This window comes from Camarhynchus parvulus, chromosome 1, assembly GCF_901933205.1.
Source record: "Camarhynchus parvulus chromosome 1, STF_HiC, whole genome shotgun sequence".
NCBI classification, from domain to species: Eukaryota; Metazoa; Chordata; class Aves; order Passeriformes; family Thraupidae; genus Camarhynchus; species Camarhynchus parvulus.
In genome coordinates, this window is record NC_044571.1 from 3,920,895 (window position 1) to 3,945,886 (window position 24,992).

Consider the following 24,992-nt stretch of genomic DNA (forward strand, 5'->3'; position numbering starts at 1 on the left):
CTTGTTTCAACAGTGTTCAGAGACAGAGGAGCTGCAGCCCTTGATCTGAAATGATCTCTGTAGCACAGAGTTGGCCAAACCTGGACACAGAGTTCATTGCAATCTGAAAGCCACATAGCACCTCTGAATAAAGGGATAATTTAACAGCACATAAGAAATATTAGTGTTGAGGAAGGAGAGCATGCTAAAATATCTGTGGTTTTTATAGAACTAATCTGTTCAAGGAAAGGAGAAAATAAAACAGCAGCTTCTGAATCCCATCCCTCATGAAGCTTTTGAAAAACCATGAAGATATGAAGGCATTTGAAAGACTAAATTGTCACAATTTTCTTGAATTGATTATTTTTCAGGAAAGCCTCAATAGTCTGTATCCACTATGAAAATTTCCCCAGAAAGAAAACTTCTGAAAATAAGCCTCACCCATGCTCCCTTTTGAATGTTGCCATTTGGGCATCAAAAACCTGAGAGAGACAGCTACTTTGAAAAAAAAAAGAAAAAAAAAAGGGCAATAAATATGATACTGTTGATACAGCAGAGTCTGTATGCACTTTCTGGGAGAAAAATCTGCTGCTTTACCTTTCTGCTGGAAACATTTCTGTGCAACCAGCCTTGAAGAACAGAAAAAGGGCTGCTATATTGTTCAAAAAATATTTATTAAAAAAAGGAAAGGAAAAGAGAGAGAGAGAGAGCTTCTTACCTCTCCTCTTCTCCTTAAATGAGAGCATTGCAAAGATTTGCATACAAACCCACTTGAGTATTTGTGCTGCAGCACATCTGGCAATTATCTTACAAGAGAATTGCCACGGGCTTGGCATTACCGCGAGGAGCAGGGAGCGTTTGAAGGCACGGAAGAAAAGGGATATTCCAGCCTTCTACCAGCTACCTTGAACATACTTCATGTTTAATTTCCCTCTGTTGCCAGAGGCACTGTGTTGTTATGACAGCTGATCTGCTATGGAATAGCTGTAAAGGAAAATCAACAAAGGATCGCTCCAGCGATTCTCGGTGCAATTTATCGGCGCTCGTGTCTGGCGGCTGCTGCCGCCTGTCGGGGTAATGACACATGATGGGTGATTAAAGTGCAAGTCCCTAAATCAAAGCTGTGCCAGCAGTTTGAAGAGGCAGAAAACAGCATTTAGACCCCTGTTCCTTTCTGGTTGTGGGAGGACCTCGTTAGGGAAAGAAATGGGCTGTTTTGTTAACAAGAGGGAGTGCCTGCATCCAGGGAGATCTCATCCAAGATTCACTCACAGCGTCTTTTGGACTGTGCATTTCATGAAAATAAACAATTGGAGTCATGAAAAGAAACAATTAGAGTCATGAGAATAAACAATTAGAGTCATAGAATCATGGAACAGTTTGGGTTGGAATGGACCTTAAAGATCATCGAGTTCCAACCAGCCTGTTATGGGCAGGGATGCAAAATTAAAAATAAAGGGCTTTAAGTTCATCACCACTGACTTGGAGCTGGACAGTTTATTCACAACCTCATGTTTAACCCAGTTTTTACCTTAGATTGCCAAGAAATGCATGGTAAAAGAGGGAGAGAGCTGCCTGTCATGAGGGCAAGGGCAAAAGTGGGTAAGGGCAGCTCACCAGCTCAGCAGAAGGACTGACTGGGGCATGAGAGTAGCTCATGCAATTCAAGGAAGAGCAGCTTGCAATTCAAGGAAATTATTTTTTGTTTCCTTTGCCTTGCCCCACTCTTTCATTCTCAGGACACATGCAAGCCATCTAGCTAGAGATTTTTACCAATATTGGCTAAATTTGTCCATTTCACAAAAGTGTACCCTACTTGAGAAAACTGCAAAATAAGGATGAAGAATCAAATGAATGAAAAAGCCTGTAAAAAAAAGATGGCAGAATGTCAGAATAAGAAAACAGTAAATCAGGGCACACAAAAAGAGAAGGAAGCTTTTGTCTTGTTTTGTTTTTCCACAGAAAATAGTATTTACAGACCATGGGACTGTGAGAAAAATGGAGCAAAGCAAGATTAAGAAATATCAAAATAACTGTGCTCAGGTGAATTTGACATAGCATTATTGCTGTTCTTCTTATAAGTGTTTTTGGAGGTATTAGAGACAGTGATTTTAAGCTTTCTTTACCACATATCATGGATAATCTATCTTTGCAAATGTAGAACAGGCATTGCCACCCTTACTGACACCTTGTGGGATACATGCATTTTAATGAGAAATTGGCTTTTTATACACAAACAAAAGTAGCAGTTGGGCTGATCTCAACATTCCTGTGCTCTCAGCAAGGAATTATTTTCCCAAAGACTAAAATGAGCATTTAGAGGCACCCTGGTGAGCAGAGCACAGTGAGTTCTCCATCACAGCTTGCTGGCTTTGCTGCTGGTGTCGCAGCAGAGCAAACTCATTTGCCTGGTCACATGGAAATTGTCCCTTTATCCTGCCTGGATAAAGCTTCACAGGCAGAGCTTTCCATCCATCTCAATAAACAAATGCTGCAGTGCTTCAGCCATATGGTGGAACAACTGTTAGCTTACAGAGGAGAAAAGAGCTCTACCATTCAGTCTCCATCCATAAGCATCTTCTGGGTTCATTTGTGTTTGTAACCAATGTTTTATTTTATTTCTTTTGCAGTAGCCTGTGTGATTGAGGTCTTTTTGCTCCATGAGTTGTCTGAAGATGGTGAGGAACAAATGTGGCCTGGAAGAGGTCATGGTCAACATGGGCAAGCAGCAGTGTAAGAGAGGCAGGGGCAGCAGAAACATGACGTGGTGCAGGAACAGCCTCCACGTTTTACCAGTTTTACCAGGCTCCCTTTCCCCACCAGCCTCTTCTCCTGTTATTCCATCAGCTCTTGTCATAGGCAACAATTTTTAAAGTGTTGGGTTTTTTTTGGTTTTTTTTGAGAAAAAAGTCTAAGTGGTGAAACTTGGCATCGAAAGAATTAGCTGGGATTAGCATGTTCCTGCTGGAAGGAGCTGTGGATCTGACTGACAGCTTTAGGTTTATGTATTAAACACATATAATGCCAATAGCTAAGCATATTTGAGGGGAAAGTGAATGAAGCAATTCTGTTTTCTTGGCAGACAGGATTTGTTGGAAATGTTTTGATGATCAGATTAAAACTTGTGAGGCTCCACACTGTCACAAAAAGAAGTGATAGATTTAAGAAGGGGCAGGGCTAATGTGGTTGCCTCCAACAGATTATTTGCACAGGAACATGTATGCCTTAATGCAAGCTTGCTTTTCAGGAGGTAATTTTTTCAGGATACCATTCTATCACATTATATACAACCCCTAAAGTGGAATTAGGAAGTGTGACATTTATTCAGATGAAGGCAGGCAGTCTGTTTTAAGCAGTCATCTCTTCCCCTGTGACTCCCAGGCAACCTTTAAATAATTTTAGTTCTTCCCTTCATGTTAAAGGCTCATTATCCTTTATAGAAATTCTTCAGAAGTCTTCTCATCCCAAGCACCAGGAGACATTTCTCAAGACAGCACTAGATGCCTTGTTCCAGATCTCTCATAACTTTCTAATATTGTGTGTCTTAGTGAATATGGAATTTGGGAACTACTAATCCTTGAATCACAAGAAGAGAAAAATTCACTGGTCATGATTTTTACGTCCATTCCTTGAAAAGAAAGGGAGCAGGATAATAGTTGCTAAATGAAAATTTTCTGCCCTGTGGTTCCTGATTCAGCATTGATGCTGGCAGCTTGCTCTTTTCACATTTCTGATGGTATTCCTGAAGCCTCTTTCTTTTCTTTTTAATTTTTTCTTTTTTTTTTCTTTTTTTTTCCTCTTTCTTTGCACTCCCTTCTCATGCAATCTCCCTTCAACTAAGAATTTGGATCAGTTCCTCTGACACGAGGGTGTCACTCAACAAACACCGAAGCACTAAATAAATGTATATTTGGAATTATTACAATTTCCCCCTTAGCACAAAGACTCTTTTTAAGCAAGCCAAGCTGGTTTATAGCTTGACATAGGTTTTTACTGGGAAAAAATCCATCCATCTTAGAGGTAGCAAGTAATGGAAATAGATTAAATCAATTTTCATCCTGCCCAGTCCTGAACTACTGAAACAAAAAAACTCCCACTCTCTTTTGGCAATAAAGGTCAACATCTTTTTTGTTTAGATACAGGTGACAATGGAAATTCTGGAGGAGTAAAGCATCAGCTCATTTAAGAGACTTTTTGATAAGATCTATGAAAGGTAAAACTTTATGCAGCAGGGTTACCAACAGAGTAGGTAAAAACTTTGTCAGACAAGGAGGAGAAGAATCTCCTGTGCACGAGTGGGTTTATTTCCAAGTTCAGTGAGGCCATCAGTGGTTAGCACCTGCATGCCTGAGGTATCTGTGGCACAAGGAACAAGAAGTGAAGGAATTAGGTGTAGAGGGAGTGCTGCCATGTTTTTCTTTCTGAGGGCCACTCTAATTTCATGATCAGTGACCAACCTCATCCTAGCCACTCTGCTTTTTCTATCAGATGTGAGCTACTGCTCTTGGATAAGTCATAAATAGACTGAAGGAAGGTGGGAAAGCAATTTGTCACAAGGAGGCCACAAAAATATGCATCAGTGATAACCCTTGTTTATGTTTTGGAAGCTGTTTCTTACTTACCAACTCTGTCACCCAGAAACAACTGCATGGGCCATGTCTCACCCTCTACCTCTGCCTAAATAAGGTTATTTAGGGTGACCTTATGGCTAATCAAGAATACCATGAGTTTCATGAAGGAAGACCAATGTTTTTATCTAAAGGAGGACTAAACTTGAGGACCAAGGTCCAGGAACAGGATCCACACAGAAAAAGGAAACAGTGAATGACAAGAGAGATGAAAGGCAAATCCAAGCCCTCACTTTGGAGTCAGTCCTCCTGACCAGTTGCAAATATTATGAGCCACAACCACACCACCAGAACAGGGGATCCAGCCATAATGCAGCTTATTTCACCAGAGCATCTTGTCCTTAAGGAGTGTTTGATGGGAGCTCAGGCTCTGCCCCTTCCACGCACACCCCAGAACCCTCCCAGTGCTCTGGAGTGGACTGGTGTCAGTGTGGGTGTGTGAGGGGCACAGGCTGCTCCCTGCTATCTCAGAGCCAGAGGGGTTTTCATTAGATTCAAACAGCAGCTGGCTCCCCAGGGAAGCTCCTGCTCTTATTTGATAAGGGATGCTCTTTTATCACACATGAAACTGCATGCAGTGATCAGACAGGCAGCGTGCACGGCTGCCAAGCAGAGGGAAGCTGACTCTAGTAGAATATTACAGCAGTGCCTCACTCCTGCAAGGGAAGATCGGCCCAAAAATGGCCCGTTCTGCAAACCACAGAAGCTGGAACTTCTACCAGCCCACAGAAAATAATGTCCAATTAATATATTTACTGGAGGGGTCATCATGTTGTTTTTTAGAAGATAAAGTCACTATGATAAATTAGAGTCAAATGTTTGACACTCTTAAAATAACTTAGTTATTAATTCTCAACAACAAACAACACCCCTCAACCTAAACATTAATGATCTAAAGTGCACTCTCCAATAGAGAACAAATTCCATTTCCCTTCCTTTCTGGAAAAAAAAATAATCTTTTTACTTTCAAGGGCAAAACTTTTTCAAGGTAATTGGCATCCCAGAACTTCAAAGCATTCTGTAAATCTTCAAAAACCCTACAAACATGAAAGTACATAGTGTGGTAACCGTCAATATTGGTCTGACAGGTCATCCAGGTACATTTGGCACGCTGATGTGTCAATAGTCTCTTTTTTCTCTAGTGAGAGAAATTATATTATCTCTACACCTTTTTTTTCCCATTATATTTCCTCTATTTTCTGAACTGTGTTGATGTTTCAAGGAATTATAGCTAATATGAACTTGAAAACTGGACTGCTTTTGTCTCTTGTGCCTGGAAAGAACAGCAATTAAAGCTTGTGCAATTAGATGGATTTTCCAAAAATTACCTGGCTAAGGCAAAATAACTACTGTGGCTGTATCTACAAAATCTTAGAGTATGTTGTAATATCTTGTGATATCTACCTATAGTAATTGCACCTATAGTTTCCACCTATGACACATTGAGAACTGATAAAGTATCTTTTTAATCCACATTTCCTTTAGCTTTTGAGATTTATGACAAATGCTGTGGGATTTCTCCTTTTTTTTTTTTTTTGTACTCCTGAACAACTTTCTTATTTTGCCTTCATGACTCAGGGATAGCTTTCAGACCTGGTACAAATTTGCTTTTCTTCCTCTACCTAACAAAGGTTTTTATTAACCATCCTAACTTCCAGGTGCTACCACATACAGCTGAAACATTAAGTCAAAAACCAACAAATCCAACCTCTCCCCTCCCAACCCCATTCCCTTCCCTCCACACTACGGATGCAGTAAAGCCTTTTTTCACTCAATGGCAATATCTGGATCACAGAGAAGCGTTTCAGTTCTTACTTTTAACAGTGAGGTACATGGACTTGCTGACGTCTGCTCCCACATCATTGCTGACCTTGCAGAGGTAGTATCCACTGTCTTCTTCCAGCACATGTTTGATCAGCAAGGAGCCGTTTGTGAGCAGCTGGATGCGGCCGTTCAGCGCGATCGGCTGGAACTGGGGAACCCCGGCACCTGCAGCAAGGAACCCGCAGAGAAAGGTTAAAAAGAATCTCATGGTTTTGTTTTTAACAAGGCACAAGTTACAGCTTCCTGTTCTTAGAGGCTCAGTGCAATAATAATGGCTTTTAGCATTATCAGAATGAACAGGATGGTTTGTTACTGTCTTGGGCTGGGGGTGTGTATTCTATTTCCATCTGTTAGAGAAAACAGAAACACAGCAGAAGCACCAATGCTTCTAAGGCAGCACAGGAGAAATCCTAATAATTCCTTGCTCTCCTCATCCCACTGCAAAATTTGAAGCCTCATGGATTTCCCAGGTCCAGGCAGTGCTGAATTTGTCTGAAAGTTGAACAAGACAGAACAAAGGACCCAACCATCCATCCTTGTTCTGATCCACCCATGAGCTGCCTCTCCAGAAGTGCCAGAAATTAAGAAAGAAAGTCTGGTAAAAGGTTTTAGCACAAGAAAATGCAAGGGAGCACAGAGGAGGACCTCAGCACTGTAAATATTTTTCCTGGGGCCTGAAATAGTTATTAATGCCCAGGAATATGGGACTAATTATCCATTGAAAAAATCTGTGCAGCAGAAACACCAATGCTCTAATAGATGACCCTCAAGTTTTTTTCAGTATAAACACTCTCATAATTCATGCAAATATTTGCTCTCATTGAGCCAGAGTGTCTCAAGTTTTCCTGAAGGAGAAACAGGAGCTGCCAGTGTTGGTGAGTGTGGGACAGCTCAGAGTTGAAGGTCTGGGGAAATTCTCTTTGCAGGTTCAGAGACCCCTCCCCACAACAGCTGGAGCCTTCCTCCCTGTGCCTTCACAATCCAGACTCCCCTCCAGCTTTCTCATTCCACATTCACAGATAGAGCTGCTTTTTAAAAGGACAACATTCCTCTGGAGGGAAAATAATCCCCTGTTTTAGGCTGGAGGTGTGTGCTCTATCCCCATCTGTCAGAGCTGGGGCAGTTCTCTGCTGTCCATGGGGCAGTTTTGTCTTTATCTCTCCCACAGCCAATCCCTCCCTTCAGGAGATCTCTGCTGTCCATGGCCACTGAGTGTCCCTGCAGGGCTGATCCAATTCCAGCATCCCATGGGGAGATGCTGCGCCCAGGGGAGGAGCCAAGCATTCCTACCTGGATCCAATCTGAGCCTGGAGCAGCACAGCAGCCTTTGCCCCCTGCATTGCCAGAGGAGCAGCTTTCTGCTGCCCTGCATTGCCAGAGGGAGCCCAGGCCCATCTGCAGCAGCCCTGGAGCTGCAGAGGAAAACTCCCCCCTTGTGCAGGATCCCTGCTCCAGCAGCAGCACAGCTGGCACTGCAGGAGGGCTGAGCCCCCATGGGATGGGGCTGTGCCACCCCCTGACACACAGGGGGCCAGGGCATGGTCTGACTCTGGCAGTGTTTTTTAGTTTTGTACTATTACATTTGTATTTCTTTTTAATTTTCCTAATAAAGAACTGTTATTCCTACTCACATATCTTTACCTAAGTGCCCCTTAATTTCAAAATTATAATAATTCAGAGGAGGGGTTTACATTTTCCATTCCAGGGGAGGCTCCTGCCTTCCTTAGCAGATGCCTGCCTTTTCAAACCAAGACAGTTATCCAAACTGAATTCATTGCATGAAAAGAAGGAATGCAACAGCAGCACTAATTTTCCCATGTTAAAGGGGCAAAAGGAGCACCAAGCAGAAGAACCAGGAAGGGGAAGAGAGGAAATGAAGATTTTCAGCCCTTTCATGGGTGAAAAGGCACATTTGTTGTACATTTAGAGGCTGATGAATTATTGACGATTACAGCTGAACAGTCATGGCAGTATGCATCCCTAATGCAAACAGCAAATGAATTTCTTATGACTGAGAGGGATGTCTGCTGTAGTAAACATGGCACACTCAGGGGACCTCGAGGCCCTTGTTTATGAAACCCTGGATAACATGGAAAACCACATCAGCGACTGTTCCTCTTGTTTCCTGCTACAGCTGATGGACTGGTGACACAAAAAATCTCTGTTGTGCTGTGTTTGCAGCCAGGACTTATTGAGAAAGTGCACTGTTAAAAAAACCTCAAAAAATCCACAAAAACCCTAAATGAATCAAATAAAACGACAAAATCTCAGACCACTGATCAGACAATTTTGACAGCATCGTAAAAATGGAAGGTCCATAAAAACAGGAAGCCAAATATTTTTGAAATAATCTACTTTTCCTTGGAAATAAGATACTGGGGGGTAATTTAGGGAACAGGAAGCAGGATCCTGCTGGACTGTCACCACAAGTTCAGGTTCCCCTAACATTAAAGACTCCTAAATGTATATTAAGACACATTTCTTGTAAAAAAGGGGTTTGCAACTGACTTTGGCAGCAGGATATGGGATTTTTCAGGGAAGTCAGAATGTGCTCGTCTTCAATGGAATTCTCTGACACCACTTTCTGTACACAAAGTTATTATCTGTCAGCATTAATCACTATAAACAGTTGGCCGAGTCAACCCAGAAGGAAATACAGTGAATAAATATTATGGGGATTTATTTAGTGTAACATAGTGAGGTAGAACAACCTACAAATACAACATCTAGAATATTAAAAAAAAAAAAATCAGACATGTATATCAAAAATACTTCTAGACCTGGAAGAGTCTGCTTTGGGAACTTATGGCTTGAAGGCCTGGTGATCAGTACTATGAACTTAAAAATGTTACAATGATAATGTTTTCATACAAAATTTAGTTGCCATTGTTGACTTTTCACCTATTTTAGTCACGTGCTTGTCCCGCTTTTATTTTTGTCAGTTTTTTTTCTTTAACGAGACATTTTTCCTGTCATTTAGTTGGAATGCCTATTTATGCTTTACTAAGTGTAGATGCTTGCCATTGATTGCCCAATCACTTCTTGTGTTTCTTCACATGAAAAATTGTGGGAACAATTTAGTGTTCACAGAAAGGAAAGGGCTGGTACTCTTGAGGACAGCTACTGGAAAAACTGGAAAAAATTTTGTGCAGCAGTTTGCAAAGTTTTCTTAATCTGCACACACATCTTTACTGCTATTGCATCCACTGCTTGGATGAGTCTGAAAGGGGATTTATCCAACTACTCTATGATTCTACCATTCCAATATGGGTTATTTATCTCCTCACAGTTAATTACAACACTTCCAGCTTGGCTTGTACTCCTTCAACACACAAACAGAATAAACCAGAATTACCTCTTTGTTCCCTTTATTCAGAATTAAAATCCCACATACCACTGAGATTATTGAAATTTGGAACTCTGCACCCTTCTTGCCACGAACCATAATTTATCAATAAGAGCACAAATAGTCTTTAACATGAACTTTTCTCTCACCATTTTTTCATCAAATACAATTTGAATATTTACAATTAGATTCTAAGGAAACCAAAAATTACATGGAGCAATACATAAAGATTTCTTCTCAACAGCACCTCATTTTGTTTTTTAAGGAGTTAACTCATTTAGATTGGGTACAGAGTTAGCTGAAAGTGTTTTTTTGCCAATACCTACCAGAAGACAGCTGGCCAGAAGATGCAATCTATCAGGCAGCCCATTTTAACTAAAAAGCAGTCAATTTCCTATGGTTACTGAGGGTCAAGTGGGGCCACTTTTAATGCTCTGTTACACGAGGAGAAAATGTTAAAGCATTATGTAAAGCTCATACTGAATTACTGCTTATGCTAATGCTACCTGACCTTCCTTCTTTGCTGAAAAGATGTGATTGGCCATGTTATTACAAATTTTGAAGAGGAGGGAAAAAAAGCAGCCAAATGCTGCTAGTGAACCTTGCTGGTTGTTTCAATTAAAGCTGTGTTTGTTCTCTCCCAGACATCCCTTTCATCCCTTGCCTGCTGAGCTGACACAGGCTCAGAGGCACAGCCAGGACATCTACAGGGCAGAGCAAAAGTCCATCTAGCTCAGCCTTGTGTGGGACAGTGAGCAGCACTTTGTGCTGGGGTGTCGGAACCCTGGTTACTGAGAATTTGAGACTTTCTGTGCTGCCAGGCACTGACCCCCAAGAGAACACTGCATTTGACCTGAGGCCTGGAGAAAACTTCCAAAATGCAATGACAGAACTGGGATTGTGGGTGTGGAGTTTGAATAGAAGTGTGTGATATCACAGGGTGAAAAACTCAGAGTTGAAGTGTTTAGAATTCAGTAATAGATATAAAGCAAGATGGGGGTTTTAGGGTGGAGGCTGCTCCTTCTTCTTCGCCTTCTTCTCCATGGGTTTGGGTGGTTTTGTGTAATTGGATAAAAAAAGTCCACATTGTGGGGCATAGGTGGCTGGTTATTGGGGTAAAAGTAAAAATAATTGAAGTGTCATTTCTTAATTGGACAGTTTATCCTTAAAAGGCCTTGTAGAAAGAGAGATGGGGCTCCATTTTTAGCTTGTTAAAATGCTGTAGAACTCAGGGTTTGTGGGACTGTAACATAGATAAGAACTAATAAACATCTGAGTCCAAACAAGAAATACCATCTTGCACATTTAATCTCAACCTTGGCAAAAAAGAAGCAAAGAATCCATTACTGGGGGAAATGATTTATGAGGAATAAAACACAACTGGTATGTCCCTCATTGGACCCTGCTTCTCCCTCGCAATTTGGAGATTAAAACAGCAACTTAGGGGTGAGTGGGATGTTATTAAGGCAGAATTAGCCTGTCCCCAGTGGTCCCCACAGGAGTCCTACCTTTGGAGTACTTCCAGACAATGGTAGGAACAGGATAGCCCTCGGCAGAGCAGTTGAGGATGACGGCTTTCCCATAGATCCCGTCCTGGTCGCTGGGCTGGACCACAAACCTGGGGGGCACTGTGGGAAGGGAGCAAAGGGAGACATCAGAATTCCAGCAATTTATTGGCAATTTATTGGGTAATTCAAAATGGCAGAGCAGTCCCATGCAGAATTATAACACTTCATGGTGAAAAGCAAAAATTAAAACCGGTTTTTTGCTGATCCAGTAACACACTAATGTTGGTTTTACCAAATAATTCACTTTCTGTGCACAACCTCAATTTATTTCTTACCAGGCATGACAAAACCACTGGTCTTTACAGGATACCAAAATAAGTTTATAAGACCTCTCCATGGGAGAGGTTAAAAATGGAGTAATAGATAAATCATATTATTGTGGACAGAAAATAAATGCTTTCTACCAAAGGTAGGTTTGTCAGATGTCTAACAACAATGGAATTTTTCTGTTTGCTTTTTTATAACAGTGAACTAGCAAGCTTTAGAAAAAAAGAATTATTTGATATAAATAACCTTAGAAAAGAATGATTTTATTAGCAATCAAATAACTTAATATTAAAATAAGGGTCTTTGAACCATAGCTTCTGATGGGACTTTGCCTTTCAACCAGCCAGAGAGAGGTTCAACACAATTTGCTTGCATTAAGTTGATAAGAAATCTTATTTCAGTGCATCAATGTACACATATTATTAAAATTATCCCAAAGTAGCATAAAACCACTGCTGTGAGTCTCCCACACATACCTATTTGTACATAAATAAAATAAGAGCTGCTTATCTCAAGGAAAAGCTCTACACATTCCAAATACAAGTACACAATGAAGAAAACAGCTTGTGATAATGTTAGGCCCAAAAATGTGACATGAAAGACTGATTCTAAATGCCCAAGTCTCAGTAAAACCTAAATATTTGACAAAATCATGAAAAAGAGGTTGAAAGTTGTGAAGACTTAAGAAATCCTATTAAAATTTTGAATATTGGAAGTGTTTAATGGTTGTATTATGGTCAGTTAAAGTCACAGTATTTTGTTGACACTCTGCTCTTTGGTTCAGAACATGGAAGTGTAAATATCCAAGAAACAAAGAAGTAAATCAATTGTGGTTTTATTCTACATGTTTTTCATTCTGTCATTTCTCACAGGGCCACAGAGAGCAACAGATTAGAACATCTGACAGACCTTTTTCTTCTCAAATGATTTTTTTTTGCCTTTTATTTCAGCAACACACTGAGTTCTAAGGCAGCACAGGAGAAATCCTAATAATTCCTTGCTCTCCTCATCCCACCGCAAAATTTGAAGCCTCATGGATTGCCCAGGTCCAGGCAGTGCTGAATTTGTCTGAAAGCTGAGGAAGACAGAATGAAGAACCCAACCATCCATCCTTTTTCTGATCCAACCCTGAGCTGCCTCTCCAGAAGTACCAGACATTAAGAAAGCAAGTCTGGTAAAAGGTTTTAGCACAAGAAAATGCAAGGGAGCATAGAGGAGGACCTCAGTACTGTAAACATTTTCCCTGGGGCCTGAAATAGTTATTAATGCCCAGGAATATGGGACTAATTATCCATTGAAAAAATCTGTGCAGCAGAAACACAGCAGAAGCACCAATGCTCTAATAGATGACCCTCAAGTTTTTTTCAGTATAAACACTCTCATAATTCATGCAAATATTTGCTCTCATTGTGCCAAAGTGTCCCAAGTTTTCCTGAAGGAGAAACAGGAGCTGCCAGTGTTGGTGAGTGTGGGACAGCTCAGAGTTGAAGGTCTGTGGAAATTCTCTCTGCAGATTCAGAGACCCCTCCTCACAACAGCTGGAGCCTTCCTCCCTGTGCCTTCACAATCCAGACTCCCCTCCAGCTTTCTCATTCCACATTCCGAGATAGAGCTGCTTTTTAAAAGAGGACAACAGTCCTCTGGAGGGAAAATAATCCCCTGTTTTAGGCTGGGGGTGTGTGTGCTGTGTTCACCTGTCAGAGCTGGGGCAGTTCTCTGCTGTCCATGGGGCAGTTTTTTCTTTCTCTCTCCCACAGCCAATCCTCCCTCCAGGAGATCTCTGCTGTCCATGGCCACTGAGTGTCCCTGCAGGGGCTGATCCAATTCCAGCATCCCATGGGGAGATGCTGCGCCCAGGGGAGGAGCCAAGAATTCCTACCTGGATCCAATCTGAGCCTGGCACAGCACAGCAGCCTTTGCCCCCTGCATTGCCAGAGGAGCAGCTTTCTGCTGCCCTGCATTGCCAGAGGGAGCCCAGGCCCATCTGCAGCAGCCCTGGAGCTGCAGAGGAAAACTCCCGCCTTGTGCAGGATCCCTGCTGCAGCAGCAGCACAGCTGGCACTGCAGGAGGGCTGAGCCCCCATGGGATGGGGCTGTGCCACCCCCTGACACACAGGGGGCAGGACATGGTCTCACTCTGGCAGTATTTTTTAGTTTTGTACTATTACATTTGTATTTCTTTTTGATTTTCCTAATAAAGAACTGTTATTCCTACTCACATATCTTTACCTAAGTGCCCCTTAATTTCAAAATTATAATAATTCAGAGGGAGAGAGTTTACATTTTCCATTTCAAGGGAGGCTCCTGCCTTCCTTATCAGACACTTATCATTTCAAACCAAGACCTCCCCCTAACTGGACCTTTTCCTCACTGTGGCCAAAATGCAAAGCTGTTTATTGCCTAACTACAGAAATGCTCTTTGGAACACAGCTACAAGAAACAGAAGGAACCAGCAGTGATAGAGGCAAGAGATACCTCTGTACTAGAAAATATATTTACTGCTGACAAACACTTTGGCTTTTCAAATGGCTGCCACGCTGGGGAGCATTTATTGTAGGTTATGTTAATTCACAATAAGTAAACACGAACATGAAATCCCAGCAGCAACAGCTCTGGGCAATCACCCATCCCCTTCTAATTGTCTGCTCAGAGAAAACATTTGCTTCAGTAGCTCCTTTCTCACTGTCCTGTGTTCGTTTCATTCCCAAACACACAATGAGGTATTTTCCAAGGCAGGTGAAAAGCACAGTTAGTTGCACAAATAGATTTGATTTCGTACGACTTGGTGTGGAGGCATCAGCCTGTTTCACCTCGGTAGCTGTGAGTAAATTTGTGTTTGCATCTTCTGAAAAATCAATTACAAGCTGCTTATCCATAAAGAGGGATAAAAAACCAATGTACAACACGAACCCACCATTCTTACAGGTAAAAGCAATGAACCCACCATTTTTACAGGTAGATAATTACAAAAGGTGCAATGGAATGATTGATAATTACTGTCCTCCTCTACCACTGAAGAGTGTGAAGAGCAGAATGTCTTTTAAAATCTGTCTTCCAATATAAAATTTCTGTAATTTGTTTTATTTTCCTTCTCTTTAAAAAACATTTTTAAAATATTCTTCATTTGCTATGGATGACACTGGCAAGAAATGCTAAATTTTCAGGAATTATTTTGTTAAATGAGCAGGCATATGCAGAAAGTTCTGGGAAAAGTCAAGACTGCTTAGTATAGAATAAATGCAATCAGTCTTTAAAATACTATTTGCATTAAAGTTATCTGCTGAAACACAATTTTTGTGTAATCCCATTGGTCACATATAGAAAAAAAAAGGATGGATGCCAAGTGGAAATATTCGTTGGGCTTTTTGGTGGAAATTCTGCCACACTCTTCCACATCTTTTGAGAACTCACAGAGATACCCATGGTATGTTGTGCCTTTAACACTGACAAGCTCTGAAAAAGGCTTTTCATCGCATTTATATCACTGTATTTTTGGTTATACATAAAACCTAAGTTTTTTCTCAGATATTCTTGATACTCTCAATTCTAATTATTACTTTCAGTAGAGAGCAATACTAGAATGGTAACTGCCAAAATTAACTTAACTCTGTAGATCCAGGACCAGGTACATCATCAGAAATCAGAGAATTTCCTTCTTTGGATCCATAAACAAAACTTACTTAAAAAACTCAGCCCATACCTGGTAACAGAAACAGTTTCTGTGTTCAGTAAAGCTTTGGCCGTCCTTTAGGACTGGTTATAAAAATGCCAAAAATGCTGCTCTGGTTTTGAAGACAAACCCATCCCACTTAGTCTTAAGACTGCCAGTAGAAATATGAAGAGATGGTACAGCAAAATAAAAATTATTCATTTAATGACCTTTCAATTTTTTCTGTATTGCTGCCTAGGTAAAACCAGAGGATTTTTCTTCTTATATAAATGATGAAAATGCAAACAGAGCAGACCTTTGCATTTTTTTTTTCTCCTTGCTCATTTGCTTCTCAATTTTATTTCAATTTAATAACTTTTTCTGTGATATGTGCTGCCACAGTTCAGTACACAGTGCTGTTAAAAACTTGTTCTAGATTTTGATACATAGATTTAGATGATAACCCTACATTCGCTTTTTCATTATCTTTCAGGAGATCATTAGCCTTTAAAGAAAATTTGCTTAGCAAGAATTTAACCAAGGTAATTTGTCTGATATGTTTGAGTTAATAGAAAAAAGTAAACAATTAGTTCCTCCTCTCTTAGCTGTAAAATGTGACACTCCTCTACTCCTTTAGAAGTGAAACTCTCTGAAATTACTCATGAATGTGACTGAACAGTTCTACTTTTATCATCCTCCTTATCTCAGCAGCACAGTTCTTGAGCCTGTGAAGAAGGGCATTTAAAATTGCTTTAAAAGTGAGTTTCTGGTGGGCCTTCATTCAATGCAGCCACAGGTCTGTGATGAGAAATGAGCTGTTGAATTATTTAGGGTAAGAGCCATAAGTTGACATATGCCAACTCTTTAATGGCTGAACTCAAAGGAGGTAAAAAGTTAAAAAATGAAGGTTAAAAGGAGTTAAAATACCCCAAAAAAGGTATTTTCAGTATTGTGATTAGCAGTCTTAGGCTCTCACTGAGGGAAAATAAAGGGTGAAGCAATCAGAACAGGGTTCAGCACCCCCAAATCCTTCTCCCAGGGCTGCTCCATCTTTTCATCCCCAGCCTGGATCGATCCTGGGGATTTTCCTGACCCAGGTGCAGCACCAGCACTTGCTGAGGTTCAACATCATGAGATCCCTGTGGTCCCACATCCCTGGTTTAAATCTGCTCTGTGCACATGCAAGAGTCCCTCCTGACCTGCCAGGGACCAGGTGCCAAACTCACACATTCTTTCCCAGACTTCAAATCCCTGCAAGCACTTCTGGCTCCCAGAGATCAGTGAATCCCTCTGGAGAGCAATTCTGAAGGCTCCTGCCACAAGCTCCTCTGGTGGGCTGCTGGAGTGAGTTAAGAAATAGTCTGTGGCACCAGCCTGGAATGCAGTGTTTCACTTTTACATGGAATATTTGTACTTCACATTTGGATCCCACTGTCAAAATGATGGAGGAAATTTAATCAGCCAAAGCAACCCTTGATGTATTAATGAATGAGATCATTAAACACTGTACTTTAGCAAAGATGAGCAGTTATTAAATGTGGTCATTGTACCTAAGGGGTCGATTTAGCTGCTTTAGTGAAACCATTTGCTCTGCAGTTCAAGAAAAAAGATGTACTTTTGCAAAATGACACCGTGCCTAGTGGCTTGTGTTGATCAGGTTTGGCTAATGAATACATTAAATAAGTGAATCTTTTAGGAGTCATCTTCAGAGCCACAGTGTAAACACCAGCAAAGAAAGTAAATGAAATTAGATACTCTGCTCTGACCTTAAATCTTCTCTTCCTGCTTTTCTGTCCCAAATTGCTTTTGCTGCATCACCCCAGCACCACCACCAAACATCACAGAAAAGGTGGAAACTCTCTTACCATCTGGAAAATTCAGGGACTCCTCATTGTGTACCTAACTATCTAATTATATTCAACACCCCTGGCAAGTGCAAAATGAAAACACATTTAATGCACTAAATGCATTATGGGGGGTTATTAGTTATCTAAAGACCTTATCTCAATTTTAACTTATGATGTGCTCTCTAACAGCACATATAAAATCATGATTTATGCATCCACTACTATCTTTGAATTCCCCTTTCTGGTAGTATCAGAAAAATTTTGAACTCATAATACATTTATCAGTTTTTTTGGTTACCCGTTAGAATTCTTTTCACTGCTTTTTGCTTCATAAGTACTTCATTTTAGGAAACTCTACAGAAATGAATAACACATGATAAAGTGTATATAGATTTTTAATCACTCTTAGACGACAGCCTTAATGAGCAAACCCTTGATTAATTCCTTGTGATGATTTAAGTAGTTGACAGAGAAGATATTTTCCTCATTTCTATCTATGGCTCTCATGACAGGATCTTAGCCTTTCCTTTTTCTTATGGGCATGACTAGCAAACCAAGAGTGTGCCAAGAAATAAATTACTAATAATAATAATAGTAATAATAACAGTAGTAGTAATATTGATGATGATGATGATGATGATGATGATGATGATGATGATGATGATGATGATGATGATTTAGGAGGTTTGAGAAGCCCTTCTAGCTGCCAAATTTTTAATGCGTTTCCAGAAGATCTGCAGACCAGGATCTGGCAGAGTCTACAATTTTGAGAAGGAAAGTCCTGTTCTCACTCACTCACTTAATTCCACTTCCTACTGAGCTTTCAAAAGATATTCCATAAACACTGGGACTAACCAAGCCTACTTTTCTGTGGATTTGAATCTCATGCTTGAGGAGAGATCCCAGTTGGAAGAATTCTTGTGTTGGCAGAAGGTTTTGCCTGTTTAGATTCTCTGGTATTACACCCAATGTTTCTTACCAATCACCTCTTAATATGAAGTTTGCAGAGTTCAGCTTTACTGGAGGTGTTTTCCTCTCTTCCAATTAGTCTAAAATTAGCCAATAATTTGTGGAGAGAAGCACTGACAGCCCCATGTCCAGAGCATTTGGGTCTGTCTCATTTCTAGGTTGTTGCCAAGGGGCTCATGGCAGAAAGAGCTGAGATGCCCTGAGATGATCTCACCCAGATGCTCCAAAGCTTTTTTGTCTCACTTTTCTCTCAGCTGCTGCCTTCTATCTCCTGTGTGATGCTGTGGAAGCTGGCCATCCTCTTCCTCTGATATTTAACACAGGGAGAATCCAGCCTTGCTGGCCAGGTGTTTTTAGGGCTCCTCATCACCGCTTGGTTGCTTTTATAAAGCACAAAATAATTGGAACTGTGAAGATTTGCCATTAAGTATCCACAGAATTTAAGAAACCAGTTCTTGTTTTCCTTTTGCCATTTAGCAAAATTGCAGTGCAGCTCAGATATGAAAAATAATATTTGTAGGAGGAATATAAGAAATCTATTTAACAGACTTTAAACAGGAATATATGATGATTAAAAATTGCAGATCCATGTGATCTGATGGAAGATATTGAGGAAAACATATCTGAAGATGTAAAGGTGATGAATTTAGGTTTGTGTGTGAAATCTGCAGAAGTTTGTGTGTTCACTAATAATTCAAATGAAGCAATGAGCAGTTGGCCTGTGTTTGTTCATTCTCCTTAGGAATGTCTTGACTTTAGATTCTACTTCTAGTCCTACCCATGTACTGTAAAATGATGTGGGTTCCCATTTAGTTTGGAAACACGATGGCCTGCACTGTTTTAAAACTTTTGAAATGACTACAAGGACAGTCTAAATAAGGAAAAAGAAATTGTGTGGGTAACAGTCATATTTCACCTAATTTTCCTTTCCCATTCACTGTCTGCTCTCATATCAAAATGCACAGTGTGCACATAAATAAGATTTTCCCAGAACACGCCTCCCAGTATTTAGGATAGCAACATTTAAGTTTAAAGCACACTGCTGAGAAACCCTCAAACAATTAGAAACAAGAGGAGTTAAAGCACCACTTCTCCCTATTTTGGAGATAAACCACTTAGATTATTTAGAAAAAGATAATGTTTCAGTTATACAGCATCTATGAACAAAAAGATGAGGGGTGATTAGAAAGCCTGGAGAATAAACAGGCAGCAGGAAAACAAGCCTGACTTGAAATGTGTACAGGTCAGGTTGGATGCAGAGGAGGAGAGATCACAGGGACTCTTTGGTGGCTGTTTGGGCTCTGACCTCTGTGGGATGGGGAGCTGAAGCAGTTCAGTACCAGGGAAAGAGGTCAGGGTAGGGTTTTGGCAGAGAATTCAGGTCAGACATGATATTGTATTTTCCCCTTTTCCTCTGAGTGAGAGCTGTTATCTCAGATGCACATCCAAAACTGATTAAAACATTATCATTTAAAGTGACAAGAGAGAGGAGAGAGTAGAAGATTTAAGGAGGCTCTGCAGAGCATTACATGGGCAGAAGGATAAGCAAGGGGGGATCATGATGTAGCCTTCATAATTTCCTAAAAACTGAGGATCCAGAATTGCTCTCCAAGCCCTTGGGTATAAGAGAATGGAAAGTTCCTCTCTATCATGCCCATGGGATTTTACACCTCATTAGGAGGTGTAATTAGAGCAGAAAGCGTATGAGGGGGAAATGGAGGTGAAAATGGAGGTGTTGGGGTGAGGGAGAGGTGAGAAAGTCTTCCCAAAACTCCTCTGCTGGACAAGAAGGGAAAACTGATTAATGCCTGAGAAGGCAGCAAGAGGCAGATGTGTCCTGGGAACAGAGGTCAGGGGAGGAATTACCCACAGACAGCAGGAGACAGGGAAAGTGCAGTTCAGGCAAAGCCAGGAGAAGTCAGGGCATGGCAGGGCTTGTCCCCAGCAGTGGGGGACAGGGCAGAAATCCCTACAAAGAGCAGAAATCTCTGCACTCATGAGTATCAGTGCTGGTGAGGACAGACAGTAATGGCAGAGAACCTGTTCTCAGATGGTAAAACCATCCTGGGTGTGAGAAATGCCTGCAGGAACCCACACAGGGTTCCTACATTACTTCCAGAGATAAGTTACAGAAAACCAGGGAAAATCCCAGCTGGTTTTAGGTGCAGCATTTCTGAGCAGGGCAGACACAGGCAGAAATGTGAGGTTTTCAATCTTCCCTTCTCCAGCAAAAGAGGAGGTCAGGAAAAGCTCTCATTATTAGAGTGAGAATAGGGTTAAAATCTAACAGAAAAGCTTAGAAAGGAATAATTAAATGCATGTAGTTAATGAAACCATTTAAGAATTGCTAAATAAATGAGGAAAGTAATAGACACCTGTAGTGAATAATTTTAAGCAAGATTAAAATCAGTGAAAATTTTAAAAACAATGAAATATTTATATCAAAACTAGTAGAAAAGTAATGGATCTGTTTACCACTGACTTTTGGGAATACTAGCATTAAAAAAAGTAAGCATATTGGAACACTAGGGAATAATTCCTTAAGGATAGCATTAAAACACTGGGAACATTTGAGTTAAAAGAGTTTTTCAGAATCTGGGATGTGAAAAAACCCTGGAAAATATTGCAAAATTCCCATTAAGATTTTAAGGTTTATTTTGGCAAACTTATAAGGAGGGAATATAAAATGTAGTGATGTGCAGCAAGTAGAAATTACTGAGGTTCCTTCTAGGATTATTCTTTCTCTGAGAAGCCCAGTGACTTGGTAGCAAGAAGGAGATGGTGGAGAAGGAAGGGTCTGACTGAGTTTTTAAAAATAAAATTTTGAAACACTTTGAAAAACTCCTAGAAAGAAAAGGAAGCAATGTGCTTTTGTTGAAGTTGTGCACAGTAAGTTTGAAAATCCATCACAAGGAATAATCTCTAGATAATTTGGTTAAGGTGTGACTAGAAAGGTTTCTTCCACATGAAATATTTGCTTACTGAATGTAAATTCACATTTATTTCAAGACAAAATGTTGTGAATCATCATGAGTACATGAATCCTGCTAATTGCATAATAAACCCAAACCAGGAAAAGAACAAGGTAACAGCAGAGAGTCCTTTCCACATGAAGTCAACATCAATGTTTTGCTTTTTTACTGACATAATGTTGTAGGAGAGAGTAGTCTAAACAAAAAATGGGTATAATCAGACTAAAACAATAGCAGAGAATAATTTAATACAATTTCAAAGGCTTGATCCCAATGATAAAATTTCCCAGGAAATCACTCCTGCAGCTCTCCTACCCACCCCAAACACTCCAGGGTTTTTCATTAGTTTCAAGAATTTTAGATAGGAAAAACCATATTACCTTCTGTGCCTCATTGCTCTCTATGCTCTCTGCCACAGAGAGAGGGATTACCATATTCCCCTCTATCATTGTCACCACTTTTAATGAAGGAATGGGACTATTTTCAGGCTAAGAACAATTTATTGCTCAGATAAACATCAGCCTCAGAGGCTGTGAGATTTTAAAGGAGCAAGCAGTTGGCCATAGCTCAAGAGTAGTCACAAGCTTTTTGTTTCAAGACAATACAGAACTTTCTAACCCAATAGACAATTGCCACAGGGTTTCTTTTGTTTTTCTAACCTATCACCTTTACTTCTACTGCAGTGTGGATGCTTTTGCCCAATTGGCTTCTGTCTCACATGCACACATTGGCTTCTCTTATAAATCCTAAACTCTCAGCTTATTCTATACAACCATACCCCTACATTATAAATCCTTCACCATCTTATCAATACAGTTTCCTACATTATAAACCCTTCATCATCTTATCAATACAGTTTCTCACTTACTTAAGGCATCTCACTTATTTAAGGCGTATTCTTACTTACAACTATGAAAATTTAAGTTTATGATTTTTCTGCTTAAAGTCTGTGTATTGTATTTTTTCATCAATCCACAGTTCTCCCAAGGCTGAAAATCAAACCCCTCCATGTCTGTGGAAGTTTTTGTATTTCTGATTCCCACACCCCTCTGTTTCACACTTCCCATCTGTGGAAACCCAGGGCACTGGGAATATTTCTCTGTCTGCTCTGGGGTGCCCTGACCCCCAGGGCAGCACTGACTCTGACCCTCATTCATGGAGAAAGTTTCCCAGACTTCAAGATAGACCAGAATCCACAAAGTGTGAAATAGATTATAGAGAGCAGTGTAGGTGTACCACTTGGTGAGAAATTGAGGTTTTGGGGTTTTTAGTGTGTTGTGGATGGAAGCAAGATGGAGGGCACAGGGTGTTGTCCTGGGTTTCTTCTTCATGCTTCTTCTTCCTTCTTCTCCATGGGTTTGGGTGGCATTTTGTAATTGGGCAGAAAAGTCCCCATTGCAGCTCTTTGGGATCAGTTATTGGGTTAAAAGGGAAAATAATCCAGGTGTCAGTTCTTCATTGGATAGTTTGTCTTAAAAGACCTTGGAACAAGAGATTGTTGGCCATTTTGTGCCTTCTAATGAAAAGCTGCCGAACTCACAGTAGTGAGACTGTTTTACTGATAAGAAATAATAAACACCTGAATCTGAACATGAATTACTGTCTCAAGTGCCTTCAATCCAGACCCAGAGAAACCCACAACTGGTACCCCAGCAACTAGGACCCCCACACCCATCAAACAGACACCACCACAAAATACCGATGAATCTCACTTAATTAGCACCTTTCAAAGCAATTACACCTCCTCACCTCTGACGATTAATTGGCTTTGGTGCTCCACAGCTGCTGCATCGTTCCTGGCTATGCAGGTGTAGTTCCCGTTGTGCATCAGGGACAGGTTGGAGATCCTCAGGGAGCTGGTGAAGTCGATGTTGTCGATGGTGACGCCCAGGCTGGCGGGGATGGGCCGGCCGTCCTTCTGCCAGGTGATGGTGATGGGCAGGTCCCCCGAGACCACCACGCAGGGGATGAAGACCCTCTGCCCAATGGAGAAGCGAGGGAACTCGAAAGGTTGGATGAAAGGTGGGACTGGAAGGAGAGAGGGAAAGAGAGAGCTGTTGAAGCCACGGTCTTGGTTATGGAAATAACATAACGGGGCGGGTGTGCAGGGTGGGGTTGATGGCTTAGGGTTTTATCTTTTCTGTTTTTCATATATTTTAAATTTTTAATATTTTCATTTATATTTTTTAATATTTCATATATTTTAATATAGTGTTTTAGTATTTCATATATTTTTAATCCTGCAATTCCTTAGTGTATAGCTCTAAACTCCATATACAGTCCTAGCTACTGCTTTCCCAGTTTGGTCAGACACAATAATTCCTCTCCAGGCCTGGGGATCAAGGACACCTCACTGTCTCAGGCCCTGAGAAATGTAAACAAAAGTGAGTTGGGGGGAGCAAACTTGGGGTAAATGACTTCATTACCTGAAGATGTAATTGGAAAATTAACCTTCAATATGCAAATGGACCAAACTTATAAAAGTGTGAAAACCTGTGACCCATCATCCATTTTGGGTGTAGCTCCCGGGGGGCTTTGTCTGCTCTAAATGTACCATAAGAGCCTTCAATAAATATAACCACTTTTTATTCCCTTAATTTTGTCTGTCCTCTGTTTTTAGGTAGCCCAGAAAAGGCATCAAGATGTGCAGAATCTGTGCCTCTGACAGCCATAAAGCATAGTTTAGCAGGAAAAATACATTTTTGAAAACACCGTCGACAAGCAGGGGAAGTCCTGGCTTCTAGAGACACCTGCCCTCACTGGCAGACCCCTAAAAAAGGATCAGGCAGCTCTTCCAGAAGTCACAGCACCACCAGCTTGAGCCTCTCCAGGGCTGCCAGCAGTGACATTGCCAGGAAGAGCTCAGCAGCTCTCAAGGTCTGGTCCAAGGGCCTTGCTTAAAGGTCACGGAATAGACCTGGAAGAGGCTCCAGCTTTGCTTCTGGGATGAGATGACAGAGTGTGAGCTTCCTTAACTGCTTCTAGCACTTATTTCTTAATGTTTCAAGTCACAATTCTCACTAAGATTGCAGGAAGGGGAAGTACTTGTAGGACAAGAAATTAAGGTAAAACTGATTTCTAATCAGAGGGATGGTACGAGGCATGAATATTCAAGTTGGCATTTAATTCCTGCTAAGCATATTTAGCCTAAATTTTTTTTTAAATTTCCTTTTTTTTAACCACATTATTCTCTGTCTGAACCAAAAAACATTAAAAAATCACCATATTTTCTACCAAAGTAAAGAATTCTACTTCTTAAAATCATTTTGTTTTAAGGTGTTTTTAATAAAAACTAGTGAAACAGACAGAATAAATAAACATAGAAAAAATAATGGGGCTGCCATATTTTCTTTGGTTTGTGGTTGGAATGTTTACTAAAAAATTGGTAAATTGAGAGGCAAATACTTGTCCAGATGAAAGAATCAAAATCTTCTGCCCTTCTCAGGGGAGCATTCAAACAACCAGGACATTGATCTCAGCCTGGTTTTTATCAATCACTCCTGAAAGGGCTGCACAACCAACTTTGCAAGCAGTACTCAAATCCTGATTTATCAAAAGAGAAGTTCCTAGAGGTTATGCACCTCAGATATAGAAGTGCATTCTCCTATTGCTTGGGAGATCACTTACACCTAATCTGTACTGCATTTGAACAGGAAAAATGGAAGGATACCCAGAGCAGAACATTTATAGTGATCGATATGTTTGAACTCCAGAAGAAAATGGAGTTGGTAGCTTTATCTAATTGTATTTCTTTTGTCCTTTTTCCCTTCAGAAATTCTAAGGTTGTGGTTTCCCCAGAGTTGAAGCAGGAAAAAAAATCTCTCAAGTGGTTGTAGTGTGTGCCCATGGAGTGCCAGTGTCAGAGGGCAGGGCTGGATGGGATCTTGGCAATGAGGAATTGTTCCCTGGCAGGGTGGGCAGGGGCTGGGATGGAATTCCCAGA

General features: G+C 40.7%; 1 protein-coding gene across 2 annotated transcripts in view; it reads right to left on the reverse strand.

Moving 5' to 3' along the window:
- DSCAM (DS cell adhesion molecule) overlaps positions 1-24,992 on the reverse strand; it is a 471,606-nt gene that overhangs the window by 146,300 nt on the left and 300,314 nt on the right. For both annotated transcript variants that reach the window (XM_030957750.1, XM_030957759.1), the window contains exons 9-11: positions 22,799-23,077; positions 11,286-11,405; positions 6,423-6,596 (exon numbers count right to left, since the gene is read on the reverse strand). In XM_030957750.1, coding sequence (XP_030813610.1) covers positions 6,423-6,596; positions 11,286-11,405; positions 22,799-23,077 — 573 coding nt within the window. The remainder of the gene's footprint in view (positions 1-6,422; positions 6,597-11,285; positions 11,406-22,798; positions 23,078-24,992) is intronic.